General features: G+C 38.7%; 1 protein-coding gene across 1 annotated transcript in view; it reads right to left on the bottom strand.

Annotated features, from left to right (window-relative positions):
- RASA1 (RAS p21 protein activator (GTPase activating protein) 1) overlaps positions 1-14,069 on the bottom strand; it is a 53,610-nt gene that overhangs the window by 20,710 nt on the left and 18,831 nt on the right. Inside the window, exons 7-12 of the mRNA XM_014936843.1 lie at positions 13,496-13,548; positions 12,660-12,810; positions 6,221-6,299; positions 3,130-3,250; positions 2,723-2,879; positions 333-420 (exon numbers count right to left, since the gene is read on the bottom strand). Coding sequence (XP_014792329.1) covers positions 333-420; positions 2,723-2,879; positions 3,130-3,250; positions 6,221-6,299; positions 12,660-12,810; positions 13,496-13,548 — 649 coding nt within the window. The remainder of the gene's footprint in view (positions 1-332; positions 421-2,722; positions 2,880-3,129; positions 3,251-6,220; positions 6,300-12,659; positions 12,811-13,495; positions 13,549-14,069) is intronic.

Genomic DNA, 14,069 nt, shown 5'->3' on the forward strand with positions numbered 1-14,069 from the left:
AAAAAGTCTTGGAAGAGTAAATTATTCTTCTGCATTAAACTATTTCAAAAAACCTACGTTCTCCACAAACACACAAAGACAATGGAAGTTCAGTCCATGGGACCCAACCTGAGCTTCTCCAAAGTAAAAACCCCAAGTGCAGGTTAATGTAGGTGCTGGGTTCTCACCACCAACCTCAGAGATCTGCTACTACCCCATTATAACATATATAGATATAGACATAGCCACTGTTTGTGATACACTTACTTCCTCATTAAGAAAGGCAACATCATTAAGCACCACAAGACAAAGAAATTACTTATAGAAGTATATTTACCAACAAAAGCTCTCACCTGTGCTTGTTCTGGAGTTTCGCCTGCAAAGTAAAAGATGTAATGCTCTTCACTAAAGTGCTGAACTACTATCTGAAAACAGTTTGGCCTTAAAAATAAACAAAACAAAAAAAAGATAAGTTTTATTAATCTTTGTAATATTAACAGATACCTTCACTTGTTGTTCTGTGCCAAAACAATTATTACATTGAACTAATACGTTTCTGCTGTTTGTCTGGAAGGACCACTGAGCATTGCATCAATAATTGTTTATACACATGTAGCATCAAACATGGAAAGAGGAAAACCTCCAGCCAGAAAACTTCTCAGCTTCTTCAAAACTGCATTTTGTTTTGAATGTATGATGTTATTTTAATAAAACCTCACTTCAGTATAGCTAGGTTGTTTCAGAACACTGAGAAACTTTCAGAATGGCCTGTATGCTGATTTACAGTTAAGGCAAAAAATAGCCATCTGGTCGTGGAAAAGACTTGTAAACAAGAACTACTCCCACAAACTTTAAAAGCAGGAAAGCTTCAGCATAAGCTCCCAATCATACATTAAGGATGATTACCTTCTTCCAGGAGTTCAGGAAAGGATATTGACATAAGGAATCCCCTACCTGAATGTATCCCACAGCTCTCACAACCAGTAAAATGTGTATTGGATCGTGTACTAAACATTGAGTGTGCATGACCCAAACCTCTACAAGCTTAAATGCAATTATAGTCTTTGCCATTTTGTTTTGCTCTGCTCATTTGCAAAAAAGCCAATCAAAAAATGCTTTATTAAATTACAAGCTGTGTAAAATGTAGGCTTCACTCATGACCATCCACACAGTGCTGAAGGAAACTGAGCTCTCCCAAAACCAGTGTTACATGAATGATCCTACTTCATTTGCAAAGGAGTTTTTGGTCTCTGGTTGCCCTGTCCATTTTGCTGCCTGGAGAAGAGCTGGCACAGCACCCTCTGGCCACAGCAGGGATGGGGAGAGAAGGAAGCAGCCAGGTCTGGGGCTAATTAAATCACTGCCACCAAAGAACCCTCTGTGCAAGGCTACAGACTTCGCTGTACTTCTGAGGCAGAAAAGGGCAAAGGCAGCTGTTACCAGCTGCTTAAAACACAGGAGGGACTTTGTCTCAGCTGCAGCTCCCTGAGCTGGTGGAACTGGGCATCTCCTCCCACCCACGTCTAGGACCACTTGCCGTCCAGCTGCACTTTAACCCACAGCACAGGGCTGCTTTAAAGCTGATTAAGAGACACTCGCTCTTGACCAAAATGTTCCTTGTTTACAATAAGCACCCAAGCCTCCTGCATAATTGCCAACTTACACAAGGAACATTTCAGTAACTTTTTTTCACTCCTGTTCTGCCACTCTTTATCTGAACCTATGCTCCTCATTCCATTAGTTTGACGGGTTTTTCAAAATTATCAAAAAGGTTTAAAAAAAGCAACAAACCAAACGAAAGCACCGGTCTCTGCATCTTATGAAATGCTACAACTTTAAGCATTTGCCTTGAAGTTTTTTCACACAAATAACTAAAAGTTGACTATATATAATTTTTTAATAAATATTAAGATCCACATGATAACCAGAATTTCTATCTAACATTTGTAGGAGTAAGTGTACCTATTTCTTCCATATGATATTATAATACAGGACAGTGGAATTTTTTTTTAACTACCCATAAAGAAACTATGTAAACTCTTTGTTAAGTACCAATGATATCTAAAAGACTTTGGTTCTTTGCTGATAATCACATCCCTTGCAGTTGGCATATTAAAAATATCAAAAATATTACAGTAAACAAGATTTGATATGAAAATTATCTCTGAATACAGTAACTCTGCAAAAACAATTTCTGAGGATATCAACTTAACATGAACAAGTTGACTGCTAAGTTGGTCTAATGTAACAGAAGTACTCGTTCTTAAATAGAAAAGTACTTACAGACTGTCTAACCAAGCTAGCTTTCAAATACCTATCAAAAGAATGTAGGTCTTTTGGAATTGACAGAATTCCTAATCTTGCCAATTCTTAGTTCAAAAAGATTAAAACCCTCAGTTTATATTCTCTAATCTCTATAAAATGAAACGTGGGACAATTAATGCACTCAATATTTAAAAATTACAATGCAAAGTAGCTGGAATCAGCATCACATCTTATTTCACAGTAAAACTTTAACACTAAATTCTAAAATTTTTCAGTAGAAGTTGTTAATGTACAGTTGTTAGCAGTCCAGCTAGCCACAGCTAAAAAAGTCACTACCTCTCAGCAATCCACACCAACTACAGACCCTTGGCAGGAACCAAGAGGCACAATGGCTTGTTGAATAATGACATATTGCCCAGGTCTTGCATGTGCCTCAAACGAGCCATCAACACAGGAGAACCAAAAGCCAGTGTCCTACCTGCCAAACAAGCTGTCATGTACTCCATAGACGGAACACACGCTAAGGTCTATTAGTCCTTTGGGTTTTGTGGCTCGTTTTTCACTTTCAAAATAAATAAGCTGGGCATCGTTTCCCTCTAAGATAAAGTACAAGTTTTTCCATCTCTTTCCTTTACCTGTAGAAGAGTCAAGCAGAAGGTTAGCATACTGTTTAAAAGAAAGCGTAAACTTTGTAAACGAAGAAAACAAAAGAGGGTGGTAAGGTTTTTGTCAAACTGCAAACAGAAGAACAACATACGTGTAATCACACTTAAGTTACAATATCAGCACACATACTCAATTTCATGTAATGCGGCTAAACCTAGACCCTCTTCACCAACGTAGGTGGAGTTGCAAAAAATTCACAGCAGTAAACATAAAACTCACTTTTTTTCAGAAGATAACCTTTTTTGACAATATTTTTATAAAAAGCATCCTTTGTTTTCCGACGAATTGTATTGTAGATTTCTTTTCCATCCACTGTATCATTAAGCACTTGTTCTTGGTGCTGGTAAACATGTAAGAAAAACACATTTTAAGCTCAGAAATTGCCATTAAGAAATTGTATACTATGAAGACGCAACCAGGATCACCTTACTGAATGCTATCAGCTCACTACTATTGTTCTTTCATGCATTTTATTAAAGCAATATAATTTTTCATACAATACCCTTGCTAGAAATGTAATAAAACTACTTCCAGAATTACGATAGAAGAAAAGTTTTCAATAGAGAACAATTTCTATGAAGTAACATTGTGTCTTTTTCATATTAAATAAAAAGCAGCAACTTTCACCGTGAATTCTGCTGAACTTAGGCAAGTCTTTAAAGATTTATCTAGCTTCTAACTGTCTTGTTACCAAAGCTTTTGGGACTGAGTAACCATGGGTAAACTCTGAAGCAACAAGAATGGTGCAAGTCACACAGAAAACCAACTCCAAGTTGCACAGTCCCTCATTAATCTCATTAGAACTCACATGTCCTAATTGAGTAGCACTCAAGGCAAGAGAAGAGAGCAGAAACAGGAAGCCGAAAAAGGATAAATCACACAGAAAACTGTAGGATCTGGAAATGCAAGTAACAAATGAGAATGGCCAAAAGCCAAGCCAAGTTTGACCTTACCCAGCAAGCTGATCAGCAAAAGTTCTTTAGCCATAAGAAAACGTGAAAAAGCAAGACTGTCAAGTGGTGAGAACAGCATTGAGGGGAAAAGCAACATATGAACTTGCTCATGTTAAACATTCTGCTTTTCCTCTTGCCCATATATCTACAAGAATTATGATTTTGAACAACATGACAAAAGCAAGATGAAAAACACTTTGGTGTTTTACCAACAGGAATTACAGGACCTACAGTGGAAGCAACATCCCCATGTTTATGAGCTCAAGGTAATCTCCATAGCCACACAAGAAACAGTGCACAAAACAACAGATCTAGTGACAAACATTAAGTAAATTTCGTATTAGATGCAGGAAGTCAGACTCAACCTAAAATTATCCAAGCCTTTTGAAATTTTTTCCCCTCAAAAACATAGAGCATGGTAGTATGTGGGAGATAACACAAAGCTGAACATAAATTGCACCACTGACCACTAAACTTTTAAACGAAGAAAGTCACAAATATCTCTGGATAGGTTAAAAGACTCTGAATTAGTGTCACAAGGAAAATTACTCAACGCAGGAAAGATTATTAATACAGGAATGGTAAGTGCCTATGCAAAAAGCTGAAATGAAGGCAATTACTGCCATGATTCAAGAGGAATCATGAAAGTTGCTATAGTGAAGCCTCCCAAGGAGCAGTCTCAGGATTCCCATTTGCTTTTTGTCCCAACCACATTACTGAGCACAAGAGAACAGCAGCAAACAAGTGGGAAGCACTGATGACACAGCACAATTAGCAGTATAGGAACGATGGGAATAACGAGGTGTTAGTCTACTAGTACAACATAAAAGTTACATCTGCTGATACTTACCACTAGAAAACAGAAAATGGGAAACTTGAGCACCTGAGTGGCTCACAGGAGGAGTGAGGTATGGTGTGACGTGGCTGTGACAACAGACCCGGAGGGATGGAGCTAACTTTTGTCACAGCAGCCCCTATGGTGCTGTGTTTTGGTTTCGTGACTGAAACAAGTGTTGGTAACACACCAGTGTTTTGGCTCTTGCTGATCAGTGATTGCACGACCTCAAGACTTCTTTCATTTCCCACTCTGCCCCTCTCCTTGGCTGGGGTGGGCAAGATGCTGGGAGCAGACACAGCCAGGACAGTTGATGTCAACTGATTGAAGGGATATTCCCTGTCATATATCATCAGGATTAGCAATAAAACTCTGTGTAGAGGGTGGGGAGTGTTGTCTTCCTGGGTGACCACTGCTCAGAGACCGGCTGGCCATCAGTCTGCTGGTGGGAGGGTGTGAATGAATGCCTTTGCATCACCCCCACACTCATTCCTTTGCTTATTTAACTGCATTTCTCTCAAACCAGGAGGTGTTTGTTTTGTTTTGTTTTTTTTTTTTTGTTACTTTCACCCTCATCCCACAGGAGGATGAAGTGAGCAAGCAATGGTGGAGGTCCTTAGCTGCTCACCAGGGTCAACCCACCACAGAAAATGACACCTACTCCAGGATATTTCTGTTAAGTGTTTTCCAGAGAGGAAGGGAATTACCCATGATATGGTACTCTACACCGTTCTGGTCCACCACGTTCAAGAAAGGTAAGCTTGTGCCAAAATTGGTGGCAGCAGGGCAATAACAAGAACATCACAAAAGCACAGGATCAGCTTTGGTATGCTTATCTTAGTGAGCTAAGGCAGAACAAATGAGACATTCCCATATTAACATGACAGATCTCACAAAGGAGTGTGAACTGACTGCAACTCTACTTAGGGAGGATATCAAAGGCAAATTTCTAACCACTGAAACAGGAAAGTTAGGGAACAGAGAGGGAACAAAATCCACATGTATATTTTATAACTAGCTATAAGCTTATGAAAAGCTAGATGATGTGGTGCACTTATTACTCATGGTATCTTAGGAAGAACTCCTGCTATGGGGCCATAGCACTCCAGAACATTCCTGCAATCATGCCTGCAGCTTTTCTGTGCAAACAGGTTTCCTCTGGCAGAAGAAAAACCCCAGACACAGAAGACAGGAGGGCAGCAGCCTGGCTGCCCCTAACATGGGACTACAGCACAGCATGGTTGAGCCAGGGACCAGAGCCAGGGGCACACAGCAGAGGATGAACACCTCAGAGCACAGGCAGAGCTTACCATATCATCTGCTGACTACAAGCCAACCTTTGGCAAGTGAATGCATTTGAGGATAAAGAAAAAGAAACACACACAAGCTGAAAAAAATTAAAATTGGAGATGATGCTGTTTAACTACCATTGGTATCTCTGGTGTAACTCAGTTCATAAATTGATTTGATCATGATTAGGTCTGTGTCTTCAACAACAAACACTCATGAGATGAAATCTTACCTGCATTGGAACAGGATCTTTAAGGTAATATCCTTCAACAATCTGTTCTTTTCTATAGTGCTCGATGATGTCAGCAATACTGTTCCAATAAGAAAAAGAGGATTCAAATGTTAAACACGTTAGAGAATTTGCTTTTCCATATAACAAGAGAAAACTTTCTCACAAAGTTTTAATAAAAATCAACTGTTAATCATGATAATCTTATTCGTAGTAATGAGAATTTACTAATATACTGAAGTCAAGAAAGTTCACAAACCTGTATTCAGAATGTATTAATTCTAAACTCTGCAAAATATTTTAATTAGTTGCTTAAAATGCCAATCGAGGACAGTGCTTTTTCCACATTCAAGTAGCACATGTGCATTACCAGCTCTCCAACCAGGCTGAAAATTGCTATTTCATTGGCAATAATTCTCAAAGTCCTAGAGCAACTAGAGAAGGGGAATGGGAGATAGCGTAAGCACGGTGCAATGCTCTTCCAGGAGGACACAAATAGAAAACAGAAAAGGTTTGCAGCAGAGGTTATACTGATTATACTTGGAAATCAGCGAGCTATCCTGTTAAATACTCAATCAGTAGCACTCCTCTACAGAGAAGCATTCATTCAAATCACCAGATTCAGATTGCAATTGCATTTGGAAGAGTTAGGAGTGAAGTAGAGATAGAGAGAGGCTGGAATTCAAAGCGTTTGAGCTGCTGTAACTTATTTTTGTAGTTAATGAAATTTACACTGTAATAAGTAATAGCAACGTGAACATCAATTATTCATATGCAAAATGTCAACCTTAAAAAAAAGGAACTAAATAGATAAGTAAAAAATAAAAATATACTGAATGTCTCTTTTCACTTCATGTACACTTAGCTGTGTGTGCAAAGACAATCAAGAAGGCACACGGCAATGAAATCTTTGACCTTTTACAATGGGATACAGCTGTGTACAACATAGGAACAATATCTGATACTATAATCTCAAAAACCTTTACGTAAAGCTATAGCAAGACTTCTTTGCTCACTTTTCCCTCTCTCATTCTAAAGCTACAAACTAGTGCATGCCTGATAGAATAAAGAATCTTCCCACAAATATGTTTGTTTTTCAGGTTTGCAGAATGCCATGAATTTCTCATTCAGTATTACTGAAATCAAACAAGTTATTTCCATTTTTACTGAGATGCAATCTGCGTATGCTGTTTTCTGCATAGAAATTTAAACTTTGCCACACTACAGAAAATGATGACTCGGTCATTACATTTTATGTGTTGAATAGCTACTGGAAACACCTTGTAATAAGTAAAACAGCTTTACATCATTTTTCTCACTCATTGAATCAAGAATACCTTGACTGTCAATGCTTCCTCTCCTTCCTTGGTCAAAAATGCCAGGAGTTCCTCAAGATAAGGAGCAGATGCCTAGTTTCTTCCAATTTCGTAAAGTAGGCTGAAGAATAGACTGAGTTGTATCTGAAAACTCCTTCTTGTAGCACCACCACCACAGATTAGGGCTTTACACCTTGATGAAGCGACTAAGGGCTTGGCTCTGCAGCTCTGTTCTCCTGCAACTGGACTCGATTCAGGTGGCCACTTTTATATTGCCTTACCACTACGACAGCTCAAATGCCTGCACAAACCAAACACTGCCAATGCAAAGATAGCAGGTATCTCCAGACAAGTACACCACAGAACGTGAGTCGGCGAGTGATCGCAGTTATCTAACATGTCAAAAGTCAAGCATGAAATCAGGCCGACCACAAAAACTCAACTAGAGGACAGGAAAATGAACCACCGCCTCCTTCAGTGTCTGACAGCAACAACAATCCTACCTACACAAAACCCATCAAGGGAGGTACAAATAAGCATAGATTTGGGATAAAAAAAGCAAACAAATACCGAAAAAGTTAAATTAGGTTTGATATATAGAAATAAAGACCGATCTCAACACTACATTGCAGTTACTTTAGGAATTTTAAAATGCTCAGCACTGGACTGGTTAGGTTCCCCAGGTCTTCCCTACTTGGATGATTTTAGAAGTATCTCATCATCATGAGCAGTATAATTTCTTTTTAATACTTGGAGTAAATTGAGAATTATTGCAACAACTGACATTTAAAATCACAAAGAATCCAGAACTAAGCAACACCCTTCTATACACTGTGAAACTAAAAAGACAAAGAATTAGTGTTAAAGCCATATTGTTCAACCCACCACAATACAGATTAATCTCCCAGTTGAAACACAGACAACTGGAATTAAGTTACCACCTTGAATTTGAAAGACAGCTTAATGTATCTCAGAAACTTGTTCAATCTGTAAACCATTGGGCCAATGTTTCTTATCTTCTCCTTTGACTTAAGATCACTAGAAACAAAGACCACCACCTAATTTTACACATTTTTTTGAATGCTACCTGCTATGCAAGTTGAATTTTGGAAAGAAGATAGATAAAAGAAAAGGACAGGAGAAATGGCCTGGTATGCTTTTCCTACCACTCGTTCTAAAACGAATAAATTACTTCTTGCATAAAAACACTGATAAACACACATGGAAGTTATTCACGGAATGGGTGAGCATAGAAAGCACTTTTGGAGACCACTCAGCTCAGCCCTCCGCCCAAAGCAGGGTCAGCGATGGCAAGTTGCTCTCTGGACCTTCTTCAGTCACATCCTGTGCATCTCCAAGGATGGAGACTTTCCACCTTTCCGGGTAACATGTTCTAGTTTCCATCACCTCGGTAGTAAAAGCCATACACCACTAATTGGACATCCTCAGACTGAGATCTCATGCGACAGATACTAAAATCACAGCTGCAGATGTTCTGCCTGGGACAGAGTTAGATTTCTCCCAAGCGCTGTGTTTCAGACGTGTGGCTGACCAAAGGCTGGGCTGATAGCACACCAGTGTTTTGACTATTGCCCAGACATCCCTGCAGTGTTGAGGCTTCCCATTTCCCCCACTCTGCTCCTCCATGCCCACCCCACAAGTAGGACAGAGGTGGGCAAGGACCTGGGAGGGGACACAGGACTGCTGGCCTTGGCCAGCCAAAGGGATATTCCCTACCAGACAGTACCACGTTTAGCAATAAACACTGAAGAAAAGGAGGAGGAAAAGGGTGGACATGTTAAATGGCCTGTGGAGGGGTGACCCCAGTCAGCAGCTAAACAGCCTGCAGTGCTTGCTCATTCCCTGCCCTCTGGACAGGGGGGAAAAAAAACAAAAAAAAACCAGGAAAAGCAAATGTGACAAAACTCATGGGTGAAGGCAAAGTTTAATAAAAGAAGGGAGGGTGGGGGGAGGATGCCAGCAGTGGAAAAGCAGTGTCTCACCACCTCTCTCACAAATGGAATGATGCTCAGAAAGTCTGAGCAACACCCATCTCCTCCAGGTTTTATTGCTGACGATACCTCTTTGGTCAGTTTGGGTCTCTGGAAAACAGGGAAAGCCTCAACACTGAGCAAGCACTGCTAAGCAAGAGCCAAAACAGTGGTGTGTTATCAACACCGTTTTATTCAGAAATCCAAATCATGGCACTACACTGGCCTCTACAAAGAAAATTAACTTCACCCCCGTCAGTAAAGCCACCAAGAAAAATGGCTTTGCTAGTTTTTTTTTCCACGAAAATGTGGAAAGATGACTAAGGGAGCAATCTGCTATCCATGAAATAAACACAAAGATACACAAAAGTTAAGCGCTTTCCTGACGTCCATGGGAAACCACTCCTTTTTGACACAGTTAACGTTAATTCCAGCAACAGGTATGCAATATAGGTGCTATAGATATACTGGGACCTTCGTGTGGACAGGTGAGATACAACAGGTTGGCTGTTCTGCAGAGCTGATACCAGAGAATGAAGTAATGAAAGCAGATCTCTGTATAACAGACTGCAAACACAGCCTGTAGGTCATACCCATCAAGAGAAACTTCTAAGCAATTTACATATAGAGTGGTGGAAGCACATGGAAAAGGAGCAGGTAGGTGGAAAAAAATTAGTCTTCCTACGCTGCACAGACTATAAAACTCCTGAGATGTACCCAGGACCTCTTTCCCTATGATCACCCAGAGTAACTTCTTCTGGAATACAAGCAGACGTACTGTTCCTTATACTAGTTATCGTGGTTCCAGTCCCATGTCTGGATATTAAAAATACCTGAGAAATAAAACAAACTTCTTTCCTTTTGTGTTTCCTTACTATTCTTTATGTTCTTTCTTTTGTATAGAAAATCTTGGTCTAAGAAATTATTGAGACTATAACTGTAATCAATACCCTACAAAGAGCAGACAGCTTTAATTTTATCTTTTACCCCAGACACAAAAACTAGTATCGGATTTCAAAGGCGATACCCTTGAGAGCATTCAATGAAACAGTTTAATATAAAAAAGCTTATAGCTAATGGAAATTGTCAGACAGATGCATTTAAACAAGAAGCAGAATTTCTGGACTCTAAAATTTTCACCTTAAAGATAAACACTACATTTCTAGATACAGGTTATCCACAGAGACAGATCTCTCTGCACCAAGAAATGCTTCTGAACAGTTTCATTACCTTGCATAAATTCCTGCTTTGCGTATCTCTGTTCTGGATTCAGTGCCTTGTTTATTGTTTTTCAGCCACTATCAATTATTCCACACAAGAAAAACACATTAGGCTTCACATACTTAAAGGTTTCTTTCTTACAGTGTCCCCATTAAATGAACTAATTAAAGAATTAAAAAGCTCACAAGTTCATTCCCTCTTTCTCATTTTTTTATTTATTGTCCTCTTGCTGTAGGTCCTACATTACAGAATTTGGGCAGTCACCATCTTCATTTTGAGGCATTATTATCTTGCATTGCGTACTTGAACCTCCAGGAAGTTTACCCATTTCCAGCACATACTAAGTGGGACTGAATGTGAGCCTGGGAGTATAGTAGAAATTCTCCAAAATTTGCAAAAGCAAAACCTTTTAAAACTATGCAGATTTTCCTTCACACTAAGGAAGTTCTCTTCAAACTAGTTACCAAAGTACTAAAAAAAAAAAAAAATTAAAGCATTTTGTTGTATCTTAGTGCTGCTTATCTTCACCATCTTGTTTTTCATTCAACACCATGGAATCTTTTTGTTTTTCAGATAAATCTGATTTATATACACACCTCTGGTAAATCCAGCACTGTGTTCTAAAGTAATCCAAAGGAATACCTTACTTAATGCAATAACTTTCTGAAGGTATATGATTTATTGCTGCAAGACCATTTGAGATTAACAAGGGTTCCACAAATTTGCTAGTTTGTATGACAGCTAGACTGGGGACTCTGTCAATCATCCTCCTAATAATCCACGTAACTAGAGAATGAGCAAAAGAACATTTACTTTCATGAAAGCTGACACTGCAGCCAGGTTGGCTTTCAGTGAGGACATCTGGAGGCCAGACTAATTAATGGAGAAGGGAAGTCTACATGGAATTAATGTCAAGCAGCCTGGGTGTGGGATATCCATAGGTGCATAAGGTTCCCATGTTTTCACCTCGCACACCATTGTCCATTTGAAAGCGTATGAAAAAAGTCCACTGAACTTCTTCGTTAGGAGACCTCGAGATTTCCTCAGACACACCAGCTGCTGGGTCTCTACCCACTCAGAAACCAAGCTGGAAGTGAGAGAAATTCTCTACTGAGGTGGAGAATGCCCTGGTTCTAGGTGAGCAAGTCTGGAAAACTGCTGATTTTGTGAGGCAGGCAACAGACTCTGTTAAGGAGAGGGAGGAGAGTTTTCACTACTGAGAAGTCTTGCACCTACAACAACTCTAAAGATTATCAAGGATGGAGCTGTACTGACAGCTTCTCCCACCAAAGGGGAAACATATCTCTTGTTATTTCTTTTTCTTTTTGTACAAATTACTATTTTTTTCTTCCACTGGGAAAACAAATGCATCCCAACTTTGCTCACTCCAAAGGAAGTGATCTGTACTTCTGACCCATGTATCACACAATGGAATTTAATGTCTTGTTCCAACAATGCAGGTATTTTTTCACCGTTCCTGTAAATATCCATTTCTATTCTTTGAAAATTCTACTGAATGTCTCAGACAAAAATTCACATCCATATTTTCCCTTTTCAAACAGACAAGAACACAAATAGTGCCTTCCAGGACAACACAGCATTGTTTTAATTACAGATCCATATAGAAGCCACACAATCCACAAGTTGGTGGAAGAGAAAGAAGCAGTGTGTGAAGAAAGTGGTTTGCAGAAGGACAGTACTTTGAAAGAAACAAGGTATGCTTAGGCTTCTGTACGCTTTAAGAACCTGTTCAGTTACAAGTAACTACTAAGCAAGTTAGGTAAAATGGTTAGTATACAATTAAGAAAACTGCAGCCTTATAATCATAGCAGTAAATAATTATCAGGAGCAAGTTACACAAATTCTTAACACAAATATAAAATATGCGCAATTCCTTCTACCATTAAAACTTACCTATTGTAGTATCTGCCTCCCATCATAAACTGATTATTCGATGTTGGGCATATTTTAAATCGCTGAATATTTTCACTGGTCCGAAAATAAAGTGAATAATCACCAGGCGTATTATCTGAAGGCCTCACAAGAAAACTGCACACCTGACCAACTGAAAAGATACCATAATAGCGTTAATTTTCTTGGTGTTGTATTTGACCCCTTGTCAAATCTTTTTCCTCATAAATTAGCAAGAATTGCACAAATGAAGAAAAACAAAGTCTGTAAGGTAAGTTCCAACAATGATCTCAAACTAGATGAGCTAGTACTACGCTGGCAAAATTAATGCAAAATGGGTTAGCTGTAACTGACAACCTAGTCACATCTTTGTTACCTCTGTACAAGAGCGTACAAAAAAATGGTTGACAACGTTTTTCAAAAATTAACTATTAGGACAGAAATTGTTAAAATATGCTATTTAATATATGGGTCAGAAATCTTGATGCTTTCATTTAAAAAAATATTTGCTCTCTGAAAAGGCTAAAAAAGTGTGTAATATATTTTCCTCTAGCTATAGAAAAGCATATTCTCCACAGCATTTTGATGAAAACATCAATAAATCATTTATTGCACATATATATATATAAATCAAGTTATTAAGTGTGCTTCAGAATATATTCAATACTCCTAGTCACAATAGTTTTCTTCCTATGTCGTATTCTACCGAGGTAACAACGACAGGGTGTGGTTAGACTAAGACACACACATAAAAAGAAGTTGCTTTGCCACATTTAATATCAATAGGATCACTTTGTACTATTTCATTACCACTACACTTCAATCAGAAATACAAGTACCTGTCATCAGCAAATTGTAAGCCTCTTGTTTGGAGATCTTCCCATGGAACCATCTTAACAAAGATGAAGAGAAAAATTAGAAAGCAAGACTACCAGCTCTCTTTTTTGGCTGTGGTGACATCCAAGGCTCTGGCACCTATGAATTGATCTTTATTTAAAAAGACCTAATACATATAGATGAGATAATCAATTATTATGCTACTTAATGATTCTGATCTACCAACAGCATGAAAATACTGACATTAACAGGTATATAAATAATTTCTATAAAAATGTCCAACATTTGGACTTGACTTTCAAATTCAACTGTGTTTAGAGATGAAAATGAATTGTCTAAATGGCAGATAATTTGACAGGCATTACTTGAAGTCAGTCTGATAGAGCAATTTACTTGACTCAAGGAACCCAAAGCTCAAACAAGGAAGTTAAACACTGTACAGAAAAAGTGAATTTTGCCAGAAGCTGTGGAAATAGAACCTAGCTTCGATAGACTACTGAATACAAGCTGCTTTGATCTCACACCTCGTATCCTAGAGTCCAGTGTCAGAGCAGTGTCCTAAAAGAGTTCAGTAGC

This window comes from Calidris pugnax, unplaced genomic scaffold, assembly GCF_001431845.1.
Source record: "Calidris pugnax isolate Ruff unplaced genomic scaffold, ASM143184v1 scaffold40, whole genome shotgun sequence".
Classification (NCBI taxonomy): domain Eukaryota; kingdom Metazoa; phylum Chordata; class Aves; order Charadriiformes; family Scolopacidae; genus Calidris; species Calidris pugnax.